Source organism: Macaca fascicularis, chromosome 12 (genome assembly GCF_037993035.2).
Source record: "Macaca fascicularis isolate 582-1 chromosome 12, T2T-MFA8v1.1".
Lineage (NCBI taxonomy): Eukaryota > Metazoa > Chordata > Mammalia > Primates > Cercopithecidae > Macaca > Macaca fascicularis.
This window is the reverse complement of record NC_088386.1, coordinates 109,224,439-109,247,391: the sequence shown is the minus strand read 5'-3', so window position 1 is coordinate 109,247,391 and position 22,953 is coordinate 109,224,439. Positions and strand designations below refer to the sequence as shown.

At 37.1% G+C, this 22,953-nt stretch overlaps 1 protein-coding gene across 6 annotated transcripts in view; it reads right to left on the bottom strand.

Annotated features, from left to right (window-relative positions):
• The window catches only part of SPAG16 (sperm associated antigen 16), a 1,157,251-nt gene that overhangs the window by 1,056,463 nt on the left and 77,835 nt on the right, over positions 1-22,953 (bottom strand). For all 6 annotated transcript variants that reach the window (XM_065526049.2, XM_045368377.3, XM_045368378.3 and 3 more), the window contains 2 exons: positions 22,682-22,751; positions 14,068-14,177 (listed from right to left, as the gene is read on the bottom strand). In XM_065526049.2, coding sequence (XP_065382121.1) covers positions 14,068-14,177; positions 22,682-22,751 — 180 coding nt within the window. The remainder of the gene's footprint in view (positions 1-14,067; positions 14,178-22,681; positions 22,752-22,953) is intronic.

Sequence of the window (22,953 nt, the reverse complement as noted above, 5' to 3'; positions counted from 1 at the left end):
ATACATCTATACTTATTTATTGGCAGTGGCTACAGTTTGGCTGACTAGTTAGGGGTTTATAAAAGAATAAGGTTGGAAATTTTGAGATAAGATCTAAGAAGATGGTTAGTGGCTACACCTCTCACAATAGGGAAGTGTGGAAATATTTGTGTCCCATGGGTATACTTATTTTTTAAAAATCCACTGCAAAACAGATTTTCAATAATTGGGTGGATTATATGCCTTATCCTGTGAATACTGGCTATTTTCCTCGACTCTCCCACTGTATGTTCAAGAGGATCATGTAGCCATTGTGTTAAAGATGAAGACTATGTATGGAATCAGTAACAAGGACTTCTCCTAAGCAAAGTTGATTCAGCTACCATCCAGTGCTGAGTGTCCAGCACAAACCAACACGGAACCCTTGTTATGGCACCCTACCATGGAAAACCTGCCAGTCACCTACTGGCATACTTATTATGTTGGACCATTTTAGAAGGGTCAGTGTTTTTTTTATTTTCACTGGACAAAATATGTGTTCATTGTATCATGAAGGGTTCACTACAGAACTCTGATTGTAAGTCTTCCTCCAAGCCTTCCCTAAAGGAACAGTGGTCATTTACATGGGGAATTCTTTTACTTCATACCTTTCAGATATAATTAGAAATTGGCTCTGAATAAATGTCCTTTCCTAGAAACCCCAAAACACCATCTAACAGCTAAATTAAGGGCTTATCATAGCGTTCTGATCAACAGTGTTGTGGTATAAGTCTATTTTACAGTAAGCCCAGCGGATTTATGGACCCATTCTTTGATTGTTTCCCTGGTTTCTGATTGTATTCTTGGAATAGATAAATTAGTCAATTAGTAAAATCTCACTGGCTTCCCAATTTAAGAAATAAGTGCTGCTACAGTAGGAAGGGCCAAATAAAAGCCCTAGACCTTCTCACACCTACCAAGAGAGTAAACCAAAAGCAAAGTACACTCCTGTGAGAACTACAGAAATTAGTGCCACCATAAAGCATTTGAAATACATCAGTGATAAATATCCATCACATTTCCACTTAATTGATAGTTTGGCTTTAGAGGGAAATTTACAGGTCTTAGAAAATAAATGTGGATTTTTGTAAACTTGATATGGTATCATCTATAATAGCGGCTACTATTCCAGATTGAATATTTGCCTTTACTGCTGTCAATGCTCTATGATTTTACAAATTCTCTTATTCATTGTCATATAATACCAAAGACTAAGTGTTTTTTACCAAAGTAGGTATTTTGCAGTAAAAGAAGTGTGGTAATGGTCTAACAGCCATGACATTAAGGGTAGAACATCACCCAGATACATATGGCCCAACAGAAAAGTGGAATAGCTTATTAAACACTCAGTTAACTGTGTTAGTTTTTTTTTTTTTAATCCACTAATGTTTTTCTCGCATAGTAATAAAAACCAAAAGTCCACAGAAGTAGAAGTAGCTCTTCTCCTTATTATATCTCAGAACTAAGCTGCAGAGATTTTGCTTTCTGCCCCAACAATTCTGGGCTCTGCTATTACATGACTTAAGTCAAAAGCCATGCTATTGCATGACTTAAGTCAAAATATCTCATATTAGTTTATGAGTATGGGGGTAGACCATGGCACACAGGGAAGGTACCAGCAAATTGAAAGTTAAGTCTTCCATCTAACGATTCATGGACCTCTCTGACAGTCTGGCTCTCAATTATCAAGTAGAAATTGGTTTGCTTCTAAGGGATGGTTTTGGAGAGAATCTTCTGGAGCTCAACAAAAAACCTGGGCCACATTGTAGTACCTCCATGTGAAATGATAAATGTCAATGAAAAGTTATAGGTATCTACAATGTCAGGAGCACTAAATACTCACACCCTCTAATGGTGGAAGGAACATAGAGTTCTTCATAGGACTGAAGATATGGGACAACCTCCCAAGTACAGAACCCCAATAAGCCAAGGTGCTGGCCAAGCAAAGACAAATATTGAAGGAGTACTAAAAGAAGAAAGAAGCATATCAATTTCTTATCAAGACTGGAAATAGACTGTTCAGCTATGAATATTTTTGTTACATATATAAAATCAATGATTTAACACATAATCAATATTATGTGTTAGAAATTCCTTCTCTCATACTCATATGTCTTCCTTGGCTTGATTTGCTACTAGAAAGCCCCTTCCTCAACAGTCCTAACTCCCACCAGATGGCCCCAGCTTCTGGATTATGGTAACACTTTTTCTCCCACTGTGCCTCCAACACATAAGATGGTGGCAGTGCCCTGCTACTACCAGGCTCTGAGTTGTCTCCTTGTCCATCATTTGACATCTTAGTTGTCTCCCTGTCTCCTATTTGGTGTCTTAGTTCTACTATTAACGATGTAACCACTTCAGTGTATTAAAGCAATTTTGTTCAAAAGACCTAAAGTAGTTCTGTTTTCTGTCTGAAACCCTAGATGTTTTCCTGACTTTGCCTGAATGAAGATGCAAATCATCAAAAAATTCACTAAATTACTGCTTATGGAATTGCAAAAGCAGAAAACATAATTCTTCACAATCTTTTCTCTCTTTTATACAAAGGATACATTATGACACTTTTGCAGGTGGACTAAAACTGCTCTCTAAATAAAGGGGGCAAACTATCCTGTGTGATATGCATGTGTGAGATGGGACTGGAGAGAAAAGTAAAGCCTGCAGTAACACTAGAGCTTGTCCTATGTCCACCACCAAGATCTGGCACCTTACCATCCAGAAGGATGCAGTAAGACATGAAGATAGTGTATAAGAGAGGAAAGTTATCAGTAAAATATACTAATGAGTTTCAACCCTAAATTTCTGCAACTGCCCTATTTACGTTAGCTACAATTGGTGCTACATGCTGCCCAGCATCCCTGCCTGCTCTGCTCCAATGTACCTGGCAGCTCACTGTCTCATCCATTAACATAGAATCCACAGTCAGTCCTCACACATCCATCAATAGAGAAGACACTCATGCTAGGTAGGGGGTTTGACTGTGACACAGAACTGAATATCTTTACTTATGAACCTGAAATAATTATATAACCTAATCTAGTCCCCAATTCATGAATGTGAATTCTCAACCAAGGATTGATAGTCATTTGAAGAAAAAAAGTAATAACAAAACAATACAAAAGATAATAATGAAAATAAACACACTCTGGAGAAGATAGAGAAGAAAATTCAAGGAACAGAAAATCATTTTTAAGTTTAATTACTGTTTCTAAAACATTCATGACAGTTATTATTTGAATAATAAGTACACTTTTTACATTAATTAACATAGACTTCTAAAAGAAGTAATTGGAGAGTAAGAAATAAACCTTGGAAATGAGTAATAGAATTTTCAAAATAAAAACAAATTCAATTGATTGATAGTGATAAACTAGATAAAGCCAAATTCTAAACATTAACATGGAAGGCAAAGCTGATATCTATCAGAATGCAAAGCAACAATGATAGAAATACAGGAGAAAATTAAAGTTTATGAAACATTAATTTATCTATTAAGAGTTGAACTAAATTTATCTAATGGGAGATTCAGAAAGAGTGAAAAGAAACAATAAATCAAATAAATACTAAAAAAGAAATTCCCTGGCTAAAGGAACACACCAGGCTTTAAACTGAGAAGTCCTATGTGTTATGTGAGAAACAATAGCAAATACTTAATAGCTTCACCTAGCTACATTCTGCTGAAATTTGACAATTCCTAAAAAAAATAAAAATACCTAAAAGAAAAAGAAAAAAGAAGGATAAAGATAAAATTGGAAGTTTTATAGAGGCACAAAGATTCAATGCCTTCTATATTCCAAAAGAAGTGTTATATCACCTGCAAAAATTTTTTCAACAATTTAACTAAAAACAGTTGACTCTTTTAAACTTCACACACATATCAAAAATATAAGCAAGTGAAGAGGATGGACATGGAGAGGATGTGTGAGAAAGATTTCTTTAGAGAAAGCCCTCCTATAAGTCCCACTCCTCTAAATCTTGAGGAGGAGATTCAGACTCTAAAACCCAGTGCATGGGCCTCAAACAAAATCCCCCAGGGAGCCTGAAGTTTGCTCTTCATATCTAGAATAAACACAGTGGATCAGTGCCTAATTTGTAGTCTCTAATAGCAAGACAAAGACCTTATGGAATGATTGTAATCCCCTTCTAACAATGGATCCAGGAACTAGAATGTGATACCAGTAGAAATATTGGCCTAAAGTTTAAAAATATCCAGGAAGGTGGCCTAAAAGGGAAAAGAGACCCAAGTAAAAAGAAGCTATGAGGTATACCACTAGGGGGAATATAGAGAGGCTTAGCACTTAGGAAAGGGAGTTCTTAGAGAAGTCTGAAGAGCTCACGATAGTGCTTGTGAGGGTTAGTACAGAGTATCGACTTGATTTCCACCTTTCCACCTTTTGTCTGAGGAGATAAACCTCACGCTGCCTGAGGCAACAGTGATGGCTTCCCCTGAGGCAGTTGCCAGGTAAGATAATGTTGATTCTCCTCAGGAGCCACTCTCAACACCCCTGTTTGCTTCTAGACCTATAAATAGACTAAAGTCCCGGCAGGCCCCTAGAGGCGAGTTTCAGAGTGTGACCCATGTAGAGATGCGCTACATTCAGAAAGAACTACTTGAGTTTTCTAATTTATATAAACAGAAATCTGGAGAACAGACATGGGAATGGATATTAAGGTTGTGGGATAATGGTGGAAGGAACATAGAGTTGGATCAGGTTGAATTTATTGATTTGGGATGACTAAGTGGGGGTTCTGCATTTAATGTTGAAGCTTACGGAGTTAAAAAGGGTTCTAATAGTTTATTTGCTTGGTTAGCTGAAATATGAATTAAAAGATGGCCCACTGTGAGCAAGCTGGAAATGCCTGACCTCCTCTGGTTTAATGTAGAGGAAGGGATCCAAAGGCTTAGGGAGATTGGGATGGTGGAGAGGATTAGTCACTTTAGACCTACTCATTATGGCTGGGAGGGTTCAGAAGATATAGAAGATATGCCTTTGATCAATGCCTTGCAAAATAGATTTGTGAGGGCAGCATCTGCATCTTTGAAGAGCCTTGTAATTGCTCTTCTCTGTATGTCAGAACTAACAGTGGGAACTGAAGTCACTCAACAACAAAATTTAAATACAATGGGAATAATTGGATTCCATGGTGGCAGGGACCAAGTGGCAGCATTCAACCATCAAACACAAGGTGGGCAGAGCTGCTGTAATAGACAGCTGAGGCAAATCAGCAATCAGAATAGTCTGACTAGTGTAGAGCTCTGGCATTGGCTAATTAATCACGGTGTTCCTAGAAGTGAAACTGATAGGAAGCCTTCTGCATTGCTACTTAATAAATACAAGTGGAAAACTTCTAGGTCGAATAGACAAAAGACTAATTTGAATTATAAAAACAGAGAATCAATCAATTTCCAGACTTGAGCCAGTTTATGAACCCAGAATCCCTTGAATGAAGGGGAGGCCATGTCCCCTTGAGGAAGGATCCCACTATGTTATTGATAATTTATGCTGTTAATCTTTCTCCCATCCTTCCCCAAGAAGACCTCCAGCTTCTTATAGTATGACTGTGCATTCGGGAAAGGGAAATGATGAGACATTTCAGGGACTACTGGACACTGACTCTGAACTGATGTTGATTCCAGGAAACCCAAAACGTCATAGTGTTCCTCCAGTTAAAGTAGGGGCTTATGGAAGTCAGGTAATTCATAGAGTCTTAGGCTAGGTGCGGTGGTGCATACCTGTAGTACCAGCACTTTGGGAGGCCAAGGCAGGTGGATCACCTGAGGTCAGGAGTTTGAGACCAGCATGGCCAACATGGCAAAACCCCATCTCTACTAAAAATACAGTTATAAGGGTGTGGTGGCACATGTCTGTAGTCACAGCTATTCAGGAGGCTGATGCAGGAGACTTACTTGAACCAAGGAGGCAGAGATTCCAGTGAGCTGAGACTGTGTCACTGTACTCCAGCCTGGGTGACAAAGTGAGACTTCATCTCAAAAACAAAAAAAAGGAAAAAAAAAGGAATAGAGTTTTAGCTCAGGTCTGACTTTCAGTGGGTCCAGTGGGTCCCTGAGCTCATCCTGTGGTTATTTCCCCAGTGCCTGAATGCATAATTGGCATAGACATACTTAGCAGCTGGCAGTACCCCTACATTGGCTCCCTGACTGGTAGAGTGAGGGTTATTATGGTGGGAAAAGCCAAAAGGAAGCCATTACAGTTGCCTCTACATAGAAAAATAGTAAATCAAAAACAATATCATATCCCTGGAGGGACTGGGGAGATTAGTGCCACCATCAAGGACTTGAAAGACACAGGGGTGGTGGTGATTCCCACCACATTCCTGTTCAACTTTCCCATAAGGCCTATACAGAAGACAGATGGGTTGTGGGAAGTCAGGGACCCTGAATGGAGGGACCGGTTGAAGCCGTGGCAGAAGAACAAAAATTGTGAAGATTTCATGGACATTTATTAGTTCCCCAAATTAATGCTTTTTATAATTTCTTATGCCTGTCTTTACTGCAATCTCTGAACATAAATTGTGAAGATTTCATGAACACTTATCCCTTCCCCAGTCAATGCCCTTGTGATTTCCTATGCCTGTCTTTACTTAATCTCTTAATTCTGTCATCTTCATAAACTGAGGAGGATGTACATTGCCTCAGGACCCTGTGATGAGTGCGTTAACTGCACATATTGTTTGTAGAGCATGTGTGTTTGAACAATATGAAATCTGGGCACCTTGATAAAAGAACAGGATAACAACAACGTTCAGGGAACAAGAGAGACAACCTTAAACTCTGACTGCCAGTGAGTCGGGCGGAACAGAGCCATATTTCTCATCTTTCAAAAGCAAATAGGAGAAATATCGCTGAATTCTTTTTCTCAGCAAGGAACATCCCTGAGAAAGAGAATGTGCACCTGAGGGTAGGTCTCTAAATGGTCCCTTTGGGGGTGGCTGTCTTTTATGGTCGAAGCCGAAGGTATGAAATAAGCCCCAGTCTCCTGTAGCGCTCACAGGCTTATTTGGACGATGAAATTCCTGCCTAATAAATTTTGGTCAGACAGGTTGTCTGCTCTCAAATCCTGTCTCCTGATAAGATGTTATAAATGACAATGAGTGCCCGAAACTTCATTAGCAATTTTAATTTCGCCCCGTCCTGTGGTCCTGTGATCTCACCCTGCCTCCATTTGCTTTGTGATATTTTATTACCTTGTGAAGTATGTGATCTCTGTGATGCACACCCTATTCGTGCACTCCCTCCCCTTTTGAAAATTACTAATAAAAACTTGCTGGTTTTACGGCTCAGAGAGCACACAGAACCTGCCAACATGTGATGTCTCCCCCGGACACCTAGCTTTAAAATTTCTCTCTTTTGTACTCTTTCCCTTTATTTCTCAGACCAGCCAGTGCTTAGGGAAATAGAAAAGAACCCACATTGAATATTGGGAATGGAGTTTTCCCCGGATACAGATGGATTTTAGAGAATGACAGTGTGTTATCAAAAGCTTAACCAAGTGGTGACTCCACTTGTAGCTGCTGTACCAGGTGTGGTTTCATTGCTTGAGAAAATTAACACATCTGGTACCTGGTATGCAGCCACTGACTTGGCAAATGCCTTTTTCTCCATTCCTGTCCATAAGGCCCACCAGAAGCAATTTGCTATCTGCTGGCAAGGCCAGCAATATACCTTTACTGTCCTACCTGAGGAGTATATCAATTCTCTGGCTTTGTGTCATAATCTTATTCGGAGAGACCTTGATCACTTTTTCACTTCCACAAGATATCACACTAGCCCATTATATTGATGACATTATGCTGATTGGATCCAGTGAGCAAGAAGTAGCAAACACACTGGACTTATTGGTGAAACATCTGCATGACAGAGGACAGGAAATAAATCCAGCTAAAATTCAGGGATCTTCTACCTCAGTGAAATTTCTAGTGGTCCAGTGGTGTGGGGCCTGTTGAAATATTCCTTCTAAGGTGAAGGATAAGTTGCTGCATTTGGCCCCTCCTCCAACCAGGAAAGAGGCACAATGCCTAGTGGGCCTATTTGGATTTTGTAGGCAACCACATTCCTCATTTGGGTATGTTACTCTGGCCCATTTATCGAGTGACCCAAAGGGCTGCCAGTTTTGAGTGGGGTCCAGAACAGGAGAATGCTTGAAACAGTTCCAGGCTGCTGTGCAAGCTGCTCTACCACTGGGGCCGTATGACTCAGCAGATCCAATGCTGCCTCCATAGGTGAATCACAGCGGAGGCCTCTAGGATTATGGAGCAAGGCCCTGCCATCTTCTGCAGATAACTACTCTCCTTTTGAGAGACAGCTCTTAGCCTGTTACTGGACTTTGGTGGAAACTGAACGTCTGACTATGGGTCATCAAGTCACCATGTGACCTGAACTGCCCATGATAAACTGAGTGCTTTCTGACACATCTAGCCATAAACTAGGTCATGCACAGCAGCATTCCATCATCATATGAAAGTGGTATATGTGTGATTGGGCTCAAGCAGGTCCCAAAGGCACAAGTAAGTTACATGAGGAAGTGGCTCAAATGTCCATGGTCTCCATTCCTGTCATCCTGCCTTCTGTCTCCGAGCTTACACCAATGGCATCATGGGGAGTTACCTATGATCAGGTCATAGAGGAAGAGAAGACTAGGGTCTGGTTCACAGATGGTTCTGCACAATATGCAGGCACCACCCAAAAGTTGACAGCTGTAGCACCACAGCCCCTTTCTAGGACATCCCTGAAAGACAGTGATGAAGGGATATCTTCCCAGTGGGCAGAACTTAGAGCAGTGCATCTGGTTATGTACTTTGCATGGAAGGAGAAATGGTCAGATGTGTGATTATATGCTGATTTATGGCTGTAGCCAATGGTTTGGCTGGATGGTCAGGGACTTAAAAGAAGCACGATTGTAAAACTGGTGACAAAGAAATTTAGGAAAGAGGTATGTGGATGGACCTCTCTGAGTGGTCAAAAACTGTGAAGATATTTGTATCCTATGTGAGTGCTCACCAACTGATGACCTCAGCTGAGGAGAATTTTAATAATCAAGTGGATAGGATGACCCATTCTGTGGACACCACTCAGCCTCTTTCCCCAGCCACCCCTGTCATCACCAATGGGCCCATGAATAAAGTGGCCATGGTGGCAGGGATGGAGGTTACACATGGGCCCAGGAACATGGACTTTCACTCACCATGGCACTGACCTGGCTATGGCTACTGCTGAGTGCCCAATTTGCCAGCAGCAGAGACCAACACTGAGCCCTCAATATGGCACCATTCCTCAGAGTGATCAGCCAGCTACCTGATGGCAGATGGATTATACTGGACCTCTTCCATCATGGAAAGGGCAGAGGTTTGTCCTTACTGGAATAGACACTTACTCTGGATATGGGTTAGCCTATCCTAAACGCAATGCTTCTGCCAAGACCATCATCCATGGACTCACGGAATGCCTAATCCACCATCATGGTGTTCCACACAGCATTGCCTCTGACCAAAGCACTCACTTTACAGCTAAAGTAGGGCAGCAGTGGGCTCACGCTCCTGGAATCTACTGGTCTTACCATGTTTCCCCATCATCCTGAAGCAGCTGGATTGATAAAACCGTAGAATGGCCTTTTGAAGTCACAATTACAACACCAACTAGGTGACGATACTTTGCTGGGCTGAGGCAAAGTTCTCCAGAAGGTGTGTATGCTCTGAATCAGCATTCAATATATGGTACTGTTTCTCCCATAGCCAGGATTCATGGGTCCAGGAATCAAGGGGTGGAAGTGGAAGTGGCACCACTCACCATCACCCCTAGTGATGCAGTGCAGAAGGGGTTGCACTACCAAAATTCTTGCTTCCTGTTCACACAACATTAGATTCTGCTGGTCTATAGGTCTTAGTTCCAGAGGGAAGAACGCTGCCACCAGGAGACACAACAATGGTTGAAGGTGCAAGGAGTGAGAAATTAAAGACGAATGGAAGAGTTGTTACTTGACTTGAGATACCTTATGATAGCTTAGAGTTTTTTGAACTTGGCAAAATCAGAAAGCTTTTATCCTGATGAGCACTGTATTGGTCAGGGCTCTCCAGAGGGATAGAACTAATAGGAGATACACGTGTGTGTGTGTGTCTGTGTGTATTCCATTAAACTGGAAGTTAAGATTGCCACCTAGACACTTTGGGCTCCTCCTACCTTTAAGTCAACAGGCTAAGAAGGGAGTTACAGTGTTGGCTGGGGTGATTGGCCCAGACTATCAAGATGAAATCAGTCTACTACTCCACAATGGAGGTAGCAAAGAGTATGCATGAATACAGGAGATCTGTTAGGGTGTCTCTTAGTATTGTCATGCCCTGTGATTATGGTCAATGGGAAATTACAACAGCCCAATCTGGGCAGGACTGCATATGGCTCAGATCCTTCGAGGATGAAGATTTGGGTCACTCCACCAGGAAAAATATACAACCTGCTGAGGTACTTGCTGAAGGCAAAGGGAATACAGGTTAGAACAAGGTAGTAATCAATACCAGCTACGACCACATGACCAGCTGCAGAAACGAGGACTGTAATTGTCATGGGTATTCCCTCCTTCTTTTGTTAAAACCATGATTGTGCATGTATACACTGCATTAAGAATATACCTTCATTTTATTTCCTTTTTCCCTTATCACATAAGATTTACTGACTTCACATCAGCATTTAAGTATTTTTAACTTTATGTAATAGTACTTGAGTTGGGAACTGATGCATTTCTGGTTATATGAAGGATAGTTGTGTTATGTTAGGCATGATTATGACCTTATTATTGTCTTTATTTGAAGATTATGTATGATCTCAGCAGATCTGTACGGGTTCAAGTTGACAAGCGGGGGACTTGTGATGGTTAATACTGTCAACTTGATTGAATTGAAGGATGCAAAGTATTGATCCTGGGTGTGTCTGTGAGGGTGTTGCCAAAGGAGATTAACATTTGAGTGAGTGGGCTGGGAAAGACAGACCCACCCTTAATCTGGGCGGGCACCATCTAATCAGCTCCTAGTGCAGCTAGAATATAAAGCAGACAGAAAAAATGTGAAAAGACCAGACTGGCCTAGCCTCCCAGCCTACATCTTTCTCCATGCCGGATTCTTCCTGCCCTCTAGTATCAGACTCCAAGTTCTTCAGTTTTGGGACTCAGACTGGTTCTCCATGCTCCTCGGTTTGCAGACAGCCTATTGTGGGACCTTGTGATCGTGTGAGTTAATACTTAATAAACTCCCCATATACATATCTTATTAGTTCTATCCCTCTATATATATATATATATACACACACACACATATATGTATCTCCTATTAGTTCTATCCCTCTGGAGAGCCCTGACTAATACAGTACTCATCAGGATAAAAGCTTTCTGATTTTGCCAAGTTCAAAAAACTCTAAGCTATCATAAGGTATCTCAAGTCAAGTAACAACTCTTCCATTCGTCTTTAATTTCTCACTCCTTGCACCTTCAACCTTCCCAGTTAGCAAACTAGGGAAAAAATAAGAGGAAAAGATTTACGAATGGCCACACACCACCACCATTACAACCCCTTCCACACTGCAAATGTCTAGCCCAAAGAAGGTCCCAGCTTAACTTCATGTCAAATGTGGAGCTTTTGTGTTACATAAAGCTGGACATACTTAATTACTGATTTGAGACTGTGTTTTGCAACCAGAGTAAACACACACTTAACTAATAATTTCATGAAGTCTGAAATGAATTACCACCCTAGGGTAAGGGTTGAATTACCTCCACTGAGCAGCTTTAAGAGTCAGTAGGTCACATAAATAAAGTTGTTGTTATGATTACACCGCACTGTTCTAGTTGTTCAAAATACTAGTTTACTGGTACATTGTATTGTATATGGTATTTTTTACTTCCCAACAAAGTAACAAGAATCAGACCAACAGCAATTATTGCTATCCTCTAAGACATTAAAACAATGCCTTTAAAATTCTGGTGAAAAATTAATTTAAAACTAGAACTCTATTTCCAGCAAAATATCTACTCAGTGTAACGCAGAACAAGGATATTTCAGACGTATGAACTTAGATCATTTGTCTCCATTGGCCCTTTTTGAAAATTATTCAAGGAGATACTCTAGGAAAATAGAAAAAGCAATCTATGAAGGAAAATATGAGAATACATAACAGGGGCAGCTGAGTGTAAGCCAAGGAAGTAGAAGAGAGTGACTGTTTTTAAAAGAGAAATCTTTAAATACAGTCCTATGCATTTCAGGTATTCTCCTTCCTCCTCTGCAATTCTTGTTAGATTTGCAATGTCTGCAATAAATCACATTTACTTAAACATAATCCATTTAAAAGCTGTTTATGGGATTAAATGTTAGTATTAATTTTCAGACAAAGCATAGAAAATAGAATTAAGACTACAGAACAAATGTAAATGTTATCAATTATGACAACATGCATAATAATGTAACTCAAATCAAGTCAGTAAAATGCTCTAAATGCCTCTTTGTCACAGCGGAGTCAATAGATATCATGTGAAGTGAATTATTAAAAAATAGAAACAGAACTCAGCCATTTGTTATAATAATAACTACAAGAAAATTAAAAGAAATATTACTAAAAATGATTACTCAATGAAGGTGAGAAGGATTCACTTTATTTTATACTTTAGCTCTTTAATATGACCTGTATTTTCTATCACGCTGTAGGTATTACATTAAATATCAGAATGCAACACCCATAAAATAACATACTATGCATAAATATGCAATGTACTTTTCCTACATTTTAGTAGCTTTTTGTCACATAGACGGTCAACCTTGCATTACTAATCTAAACTCTTACAAGCCGTAACACTGAGTGAATGAATCAACAAATCACTTCTTAATGTGACTTACTACCTGAAAGAGAATACTTATACCGTTAGAAGATGAAAATGTTTCTGGTGACAATCACCTCCATCATTCCAAAAATCCTTAAATCTGATGTGAGTCTACCTCACATACCATAATCTATAATTATGATGACAGAAAAACAACAAAACACTAATCTGAAAAAGTACAAGATTATAATAAAAAGCTTATTATAACCAAAAAGTGATTAGACTTTATTTTATTCAAATATTTTATACAATACCAGAATCCAATGCATGTTTTAGAGAGAAAAAAATATTATTGGCATTACCTAAGTTAATGCTATTATTTGAATTCATACAAATCTATTCTTCTTCTAGAATTACTAAAAAGCTATTACAATTGTAAATATTTTTATTTTAAAATAAGTGCCAGATATTTTAGAACTCTAAGGTAACAACTGCCTTACAAGAAAAATCATTACCAGAGCTAGACTTTTTTTTGGTTTTTTTTTGTTTTTTTTTTGAGACGGAGTCTCTGCCGCCCGGGCTGGAGTGCAGTGGCCGGATCTCAGCTCACTGCAAGCTCCGCCTCCCGGGTTCACGCCATCAGAGCTAGACTTTTATGTAATTTTCATAACAATAAACTAAACTCTTAACAGGTTTTATGTAATTTTCTTCATTTTCAATCTCTTTGACCAACCATTTTTAATACCATTTTCTTTAATCACTGGCGAAGATTTAAACTACCAGTCTGATTACAAAGTGAAGGTACTCAAGATATAAAGAGATCATTAAATGGAGCATAATGCTATTTCATTCTACCTTTAAAGAGACTAAGTAAAGTCTGACATTACATTTTGAGAAAAGAAATAACAAGATATGACCTGGGAGTGATTTCTTTTAGACAGAGGTAATTTCAAGCAGAAAAGTTAGCAGGTGAGCAGACATGATCATGATTACATTGGGATAGGTGGCAGAGTGATCCACTGAGCTGTCTCTGCTACTAATAAGCCTGTGTCCCTGAATTAACTACTTACTAGTAACATTTGGATACCTCCACTGTCCATGTATAAACCAAGTAGCCTGGAATATGTAACCTCTAAATTCCTTTTCCGGTAAAATAATGATACCATATGAGTGAACGGATCTAAAGATCTGAGAGTTAAGTATGACTTAATGCAAACAAAAACAAATATCATACCTTTGTATTGCCTTTCATCTTTGTTTTACATTTGTTTTGTTCTCTGGCTTCACGAAGACCTTTCTGAGTAGGACCTTCTGGTGTATTTTCTTTTTCGCGACTACGACCAACTACAAGATAATATAATTTATTCTTAATATTTGCACTGTTTATCTGTATAAAATGATTGCAACCAAAAATATGAAAACCAAGATCTTAATGATGCATGTATTTTTAAAAAATTCGTTAAATTAATGATACCCAAACCATACCAAATGCTTTAGGTGTGATCTCAAGATTCCGTTCCTAAAAATGCAGAGTGGCATTACTACAAGGTTAACTAAATACATGGTGAGCCAGTTACAGAGCCCAGTTATGATATATCCAAATTCCTGTTATCACTAGGCTTTGTGTATTTATAAAGAGAGTTAAAGATGGTGAAGAACAGAATGATAAGAAATGACAAAACTTCCCACATGAAACTAGATAATACATATTTTTATTATAAAAAAGAGAATATTGTATTAATAAAATATTATTGTCTACGCTTCCCTATGTTAAGGACAAAAAGGAAAAACACAGGGTAATATTCAAAATAGTTGTAACATTAGTCTCCTACTTCTCATGGACATAATAAGCAGTCTTAATGGAATCATTTGAGAGTGGGGAATTGACAGAAAAAGTTCTCACATTTTTCTACATATAATACATATACATATATAAGTACACATATTTCCACTTGTATTTCTAAACAGTAAGTTGATTGCAAAAAACTAAGAAGGTTATAATCACTAACACAAATAAACAACTAAATGTTACAAATTATAACACTAGATTTATAACAGAGAAAAGACGATGAACAAAGAAATATCTGGATGATTTCAATGTCAAGTCTCTCTTAAGAAATCCTGAGATTATAAAGGCAGGGAAGAAAATGGCTGGCATTTATTTTATTTTATTTTCTGACTAATTTTTTCTATTCAATACCAGTTCTAGACAAAGGAGAAAATCCTCAAAATAACTCCCACGATAACGTTAAAAAATGTTCCATAACCCCATGTTACATGGAAGTACTTGAGAGACCTGGGTATCCAAACTGCCTGTCCTCCCTGAAGGTGCTATAAGCTAGAGTCCCACAGCATCTAGGATGCTGAAGTCTAGAGGAAAGGCAACAATTACAGCTTGCTGAGATTAAGGGAAAATATTTACTTCTGATTCTCTTTTATTATATTTTCCCCTTCAAATTCCAGGGTTGTCAACCTGATATTAAAAACAATAACTAACATTCAAGCCTCATTGATGTTTTACCACATAATGTGCACTATTCTAAACAACTTATATATACAATTTTATGCAATTATGTAAACAATCTTGTGAAGGTCACACTACCTTTTGTTCCCATTGTATATGAGAAGGGGTATGCATATAGTAATATCAGAGGAAAGAAAAATCAGTAGGGAGAAAAACTCAAGAATCCAACAGATAATTCCAGCAATATAAGCAGATTTCATGTAGCATGTAAGACAGTGCTAAAGGCCACTTCATAAAAGAAATAAAATTAAAAAGCAAGCAAACAAACAAATATGGTAAGAATAACAAAGGTGGAAAATCCAAAAGGGCAGGGTTTATGTGTATATGTTGTTGCTCTACAAACAAAACGAAAAATACACACTTAATAAAATTTTAGGAAAGTATTACACATTTAAAAGCAAAACTTAGGAATAAACACTACAGAATGTACAGAGTACTGGCAGAAAAAAATGTTTTTCTTTTTTTTTTTTTTAATTTATTTATTATTATTATACTTTAAGTTGTAGGGTACATGTGCATAACGTGCAGGTTTGTTACATATGTATACTTGTGCCATGTTGCTGTGCTGCACCCATCAACTCGTCATTTACATCAGGTATAACTCCCAATGCAATCCCTCCCCCCTCCCCCCTCCCCATGATAGGCCCCCGTGTGTGATGTTCCCCTTCCTGAGTCCGAGTGATCTCATTGTTCAGTTCCCACCTATGAGTGAGAACATGCGGTGTTTGGTTTTCTGTTCTTGTGATAGTTTGCTAAGAATGATGGATTCCAGCTGCATCCAAGTCCCTACAAAGGACACAAACTCATCCTTTTTAATGGCTGCATAGTATTCCATGGTGTATATGTGCCACATTTTCTTAATCCAGTCTGTCACTGATGGACATTTGGGTTGATTCCAAGTCTTTGCTATTGTGAATAGTGCTGCAATAAACATACGTGTGCATGTGTCTTTATAGCAGCATAATTTATAATCCTTTGGGTATATCCCCAGTAATGGGATGGCTGGGTCATATGGTACATCTAGTTCTAGATCCTTGAGGAATCGCCATACTGTTTTTATTTCTCAATGTAGTGAGAATAAATATGATTTCCACTCTCCAGCAAATAAGTATCACTTTTATTACACAAAAATGTACAGAACAAATGAAAGGTGCAGACAGTAAAGTCTGTATCACATTCAGTCTTAAGTGCATGTAATTCTCAGATTCTATACAGCACTTCTCAATGTTGAGTAATATCCCAGCAAAGTCTTTGTCTCTATCATAGCTTCTCATGGCTGTCATCTAATGCTTATTAATGACAAAGGCTATGGAACCAACAGGTACTGTGTAGTTTTCCAAATTTTACTTAGGTAAAGTCAACATTTTAAGGCATCCATACTTTCTTGAGATAAAACAAACAGCAAATAAACAAACACGCTTTCATTTATAGAAATTCTATTTATTGTACTTTCCATTGCTAAATTTTACCCATTCAATTGTTCTTTCATGTGTGTACACATTCAATCAATGTTAACATGTTCAGGCTCTTGGATAAATACCAGAAAGACATAAATACCATAATTAAATATTTAAAGAGCACTTACCTTGTGCCACTCCCTAACTTCCTTATAGAGCAAATAAAACTGAAAAGAGAACTTTTTAACTGAAAAAGGTTTTGAAGACATTTTCTATAATTTAACCCAGAGAAATAGAAAATGTCTAAGAGACTGCAACACACGTAAACTAAAATGAGGAGATTGGTTAGATCTATATAATTAGAATTCAGAAAAAGATAATAAAGGTAAATGAGAAGATGCTATATTTGAAAAAAGTCTCTATTAATTAGACCATATAGACTATATAATTACATGAATTTGGCATCTCATAATGCAATTCTGAGCAGCAACAAAACGAACTTAAAAAGCAGCAATTAATTAAACTATAAGAAATAATCAGTACTTGTTCTACTGTTAATTTTGAAGTACTAACTTAAGAGCTACTTTGCTTTACTATATATGACATTTATTTCCTCTTCAAAGCTCTGAAGTCAGCTTTCACAATTTTTCACTTCACCAAGCATTTCCAATTTCTAGAAGGTCATCCTGAATTAATAATTTCCTATACATTATAAGATATGCTAAAATGCAATTATATGTATCATTATGATCTGCTTTAAAAATAGGCATTATTGCACTGAAATTGCAACCTTATAGCAAACAAAATAACTAATACAAGGATGACAATCAAAACCAGTAGATTTCATAAGCTTTTTGAAATTAATTTGCAAAAAAAGTTTTATCTCATAATATGTAGTACTAAAAAGTGCTTTCTGTATAGTGTCATGTAAATATTCGATACATATGACCCTTAATAAAAATAAAAACATCATCCGTAATTTTCAGTTTAAATATCTACTCAATAATAATTATTTCATAGTTTCTCCCAGAAATTTTTCTACTTTTGACCTACCAGACAGAATAAATGTAAAATTGAAAACTCTTTTCAGGTGAGATTAGGTAATAAAGTATTAATATTATCTTTGTATGGCAGCAATTATGTGGTGATTATTTAAAATATATGTTATCATTGTCTGCATTTTCTATAATAAACATCACTTTGGTAGTCAAAAAAGTATGTTTAAAATACTTTGCTAACTTTGCTCCAAATCATTCCAATTTGTGTCTTATTCCCTAAATTTAGATTAAATAATAATTAATGTGTCTTGATCCCAAAGTTTAGAGTAAATGACAATTTGTTGTTTTCTAACTTCAAAGTAAATAATGTTTAATTTGAAGAATCTCTATTGACATGCCAACTTCTGCCCAAAATAAATGGATAGATGGATGGATGGGTGGATGAATGGATAAATGAGAGCGAGAGGGAAGTATTTTTAAAACTAAACTTAAATGAGCAAGTAAAGAGGGAGGAAGTAATATGAAAATATGAAGAACACAGGAATTATGAGGAACAACCACTTAACCAATAGATAGTCTTTTTTTTTTTTTTTTTTGAGATGGGGTCTTGCTGTGTTGCCAGGCTGGAGTGCAGTGGTATGATCTCGGCTCACTGCAACCTCCAACTCCCTGGTTCAAGGGATTCTCTTGCCTCAGCCCCCCAAGTAGCTGGGATTACAGGCACGCACCATCACACCTAGCTAATTTTTGTATTTTCAGTAAAGACAGGGTTTTACCATGTTGGCCGGGATGGTCTTGATCTCCTGACCTCATGATCTGCCTGCCTCAGCCTCCCAAAGAGCTGGGATTACAGGCGTGAGCCACCACGCCCACCTCGTCTTTTCAAATTACAGTCCCTGACTAAGTAGGATACCAAGTTTTAGCAACTGGAGACATGACAGAGTCTAAGGGCCCACAGACAAATGCTGAGATCAGAAGCTTAGGGAAAAGTGCTTCAAGTTCCATATCTAAAACTAGAGTTCATGTTTACAAAGAGCATAAAATTAGTACAGGATTTAAATAATTACTTTTGATCAGATAGTTGGGATATATAACTAAAAGAAACTATTTCCCCATGTTGGGTCAGAATTTCTTTTGACTAAAAGCCATTTGAAAATATCACAGATCAAAATAACAATTACAAGTTTAATCTCCAAAGTACCTTGAAAATATCACTCAAGAAAAACATGCAATATGTTCTTGTATGAATTAGACTAAACACCAGGAGATAATTTCATAAATGAGTTATCTGTCAAGCATCAGTTTATTTTAATTGATATGTCAAGCATAAACATATAAAATTTAAACCATTAGAGTAGAATGAATCATTAGAGATTAATTGGTGCAAACATCAACCCAATTCATGAAGTCCCTCAACCTTTAAACTGTTTTACATATATTCTTTTTCAGAATATTCAGTCATTTTTGGAGTTACAGTTCATGAAATTATGATAATTTCAAACCATCCTTTAATATTTATATCTGATTATATTCTTCTTAAGTTATCTTAATATTAGAACAATTTTTGATGTTGACAGAAATGTACATTCTTTGTAAAAGACACAATAAAGAAAAAGGGTAGGAAGTAGTCACATAACATAGAGAAAATTATGTTAAAATCCTGATATGTACCCTCTAATATTTTTTCTTTGCATATATTCAACAGGCATATACTTGTACCATATAAATGTTTTTACTCCTTAACATTGTAACATAAGTGTTTCTTATGCATGATTTTTAGAGACTTTTTATTATTGTATGATCAACTATAAACATTCACTGGTGGTTAAAAAGTGAGATTGCTTGTATTGTTGTGTTACTATTATGACTGCAATAAACATCCTTGTGCATAGTCCCTTAGGAATCACTGTGCATAACTGATACTACTTTAACATAAAATATTAGAAAAGTAGGAAGGGAGAAGAGATGAATAGGCAAAGCACAAAAGGTTTTTAGGGCAGTGATACTACTCTGCATGACACTATAATGTTGGATACATGTCATAAATGTGTTGAATTCCATAGAATGTACAACACCAAAAGTGAACCCTAATGTAAACTATGGACTTCAGGTGATAATAATGCCATGGACACTCATCAGTTTTAACAACTGTATCAATCTGGTAGGGGATGCTGATAATAGGGGACGCTATGTCTGGGAGCAGGTGGTATACGTGTGGGGGCAGGTGGTATATGGAAAATCACTGTACCTGCCGCTCAATTTTGCTATAAACCTAAAACTGCTCTAAAAAATAAAGTTTATCCTTTTTAAAAAATGAAGCCAGCTCACAAGAGAGAGGCAGCGACCAGGTCCTAGGGACATAATCCTTCTGGATCTAGTCATGTCTGAGAACACTGCCTGTGTCTTCTAGCCATCTGAGCCAAAAAAAAAAAAGTCCTCTTTGTCCAAAAATAAACACAGGTATACTTAAATTTATGCATTTTATTGTATGTAAATTATGTACTCTAATTGTACAGTTAGGTGTGTTTTGACAAATATAAATAGGCATGCAACTACTACCAAAATTAAGATATAAAACATTTCCATCACACCTCGATTTATTTTCCTTTTATTTTATATACCTTATAAACATTACCTTATGACACTATAATTTTTATTTTAATCAGTCACTTTTCTTCTGAGGATATTGGAAAAGGAAAACATATTTCTTATTTTAACCAGAATTTAACATTTTTAATTCTCTGTATTCAATTGTGGTACATCTTAATTTCTTTCTGGCAAATTTTCTTTTTGACCCAAAGAAAGTTCTTTAGTATTTCCTGTTGTACAGAAAGGCTTGCAACAAAATCTCTCAGTTTTCCTTTATCTTAAAATGCCTACATTTTATCTAAATTTTAAAGGATATTTTTATTGGATATACAATTTTGAATTAAAATTTTTTCCACACTTTAAAAATACCATTTTATTGTTTCTAGCCTCCAGTATTTCCTATGAGAAATCAGCCTGTATTTATATTATTGCTTTCAAGATTTTCTCGCTTCAATTTTCAACAATTTCAACACAGTGTGTTCAGGAATGGTTCTCTTTATGTGTATAATTAGCTCTCTTCTTAGGTGTTTAAGTTTATACTTTACATGAATTTGGGGAAATTTGGGGCCATTAAATATTTTTATGCTCCATTTTCATTCTTCTCTTGAGACTTTAATTTTATATATCTTAAATAGGCAAGTTTTCCTTAAATCTGTTATCTTTCTTCTTTAGACTAGATGCCTTTATTGATCTCTCTTGAAATTTACTGACACTTCTGTCATCTCTAATTTGTTGTGAAATACATTCAACAAAATTTTCGATTGGGTGCAGTGGCTCATGCCTGAAATCCCAGCATGTTGGGAGGCTGAGGCGGGTGGATCACTTGAGGTCAGGAGTTCAAGACTAGCCTGGTCAATATGATGAAACCCCATCTCTACTAAAAATACAAAAATTAGCCAGTCATGATGGCACATGCCTGTAGTCCCAGCTACTGGAGAGGCTGAGGCACCAGAAGCACTTGAACCTGGGAGGTAGGGGCTACAGTGACCTGAGATCACGCCACTGCACTCCAGCCTGGGTGACAGAGCAAGACCCCGTCTCAAAAATCAAAAAAAATTCATTTTAGTTATTCTATTTTTCAGTTATAGAACTTCAATTTGGTTTGGTATGTATGCTTGTTTTGATTTCTCAGCTGAAATTCCCCATCTGTTCACTTCTTAATATTTTCCCTTAAGTCCTTGAATATAATCAAAATATCTGCTTTAGTACTTTCTATCTGCTAAATGCAACAATTTAGCTACTTTAGGGTAGGTTTCCATGTATTGCTTGATGTCTTGATTATGGGTCACATTTTCCTGTTCCTATTCATATCTAGAAATGTTTAATTATGTACTAGGAAGTATGGGTAAAAGAGTGTAAAGACTCTAGATGACTGTCTTCCTCAAAAGGATGTCATTTTTTGCTCTAGAAGGCAGTTCCATTTTTGGCTGATGACCCTAAAATCCTTGGCTTGATTTTATGCTTCGTAAGGGTGGATCCATGGAAAGCCCTAAATGTTTCTCAAGGCCCTATAACTTGGCAAGACTCAAACTCCAAATTCTGTGTCCTCTCTAAGAATGCTGTGTAAGTTTTGTTCCTGGTTTATAAGGTGGATATGGGATGCTGAATGTTAATGTGTTGTTAACAAAGTGTGAAAGAGGTCTTTCCACCCAGGCATGGCCAGATGTGCAATGTCTCCCATCACTGCTTAACTTCTAGAATCTCTGGCCTCCTCTTGGTCCTATATAATTGTATCTCTCTTGTATTGCAGCCTCAGTTAAGGACTCATAGTAAACTCCCTCACAAACTGAGCTACTCCTCATTGCAGCTCTCTTCTCTGATGTCCTTCCCCACAGATTCTAGTGGCTTCAAAAGCTGTGAAACTAGGGTCTCTGATATTTCCAATTATCAGGATTGCCATGCTCTTATTGGCATCCATCTCCACGAAGCTCAGTTTGGAACCTTCCACAGACCCAAAGCCATGGTGATGGCAGAGCTCACTTTATAAATTTTCCTTCTGCCAAGTGCCTTCTGTTACTTGAGCTGTCTGTTTTCTATTGCCTAAAAGGAGTTGTCCGATCTTACAGCTTAGCTTTAGAGTTACTTATATAGAGAAGGCTAGTCTGGTACCAGGTATAATGACCAGAAACAGAAGTCCTTCCATTATAGTTGACTTGTTTTTCTCTATAATTAATCCATACAGTATATCTATATTTCTTCTTAATCTTTTTATTAAAATTTTAATTTGTGAAATAGCCACCACTTATTCACTTTTAAATATCTCTAGAATATTAATCACTGATAAGGTTGAGAAATCACCAAACTATATTAAATTAGAGCTTCATCACATTTTACATTTACCTTTCATTTCAGGAGCATGGTAACTATGTCCTATTTCCACATTCTTCAATATTTCTTGAAGTCCAGAAATCTAAAAAATAAAATTCAAAGAAATGAAGTCATACACTAAATGACTTTTAAAAACGTTACATAAAACACAGTATTTAAATATCCATTGTAAAATATAAAAAATATTAATCTCTTTTAAATTTATACCTTTTTTTAATAAAACATAAATTTTAACAAAAGAAAAACATATTTTTAAGTTGAAATATAATTCCACCAGCTAATTA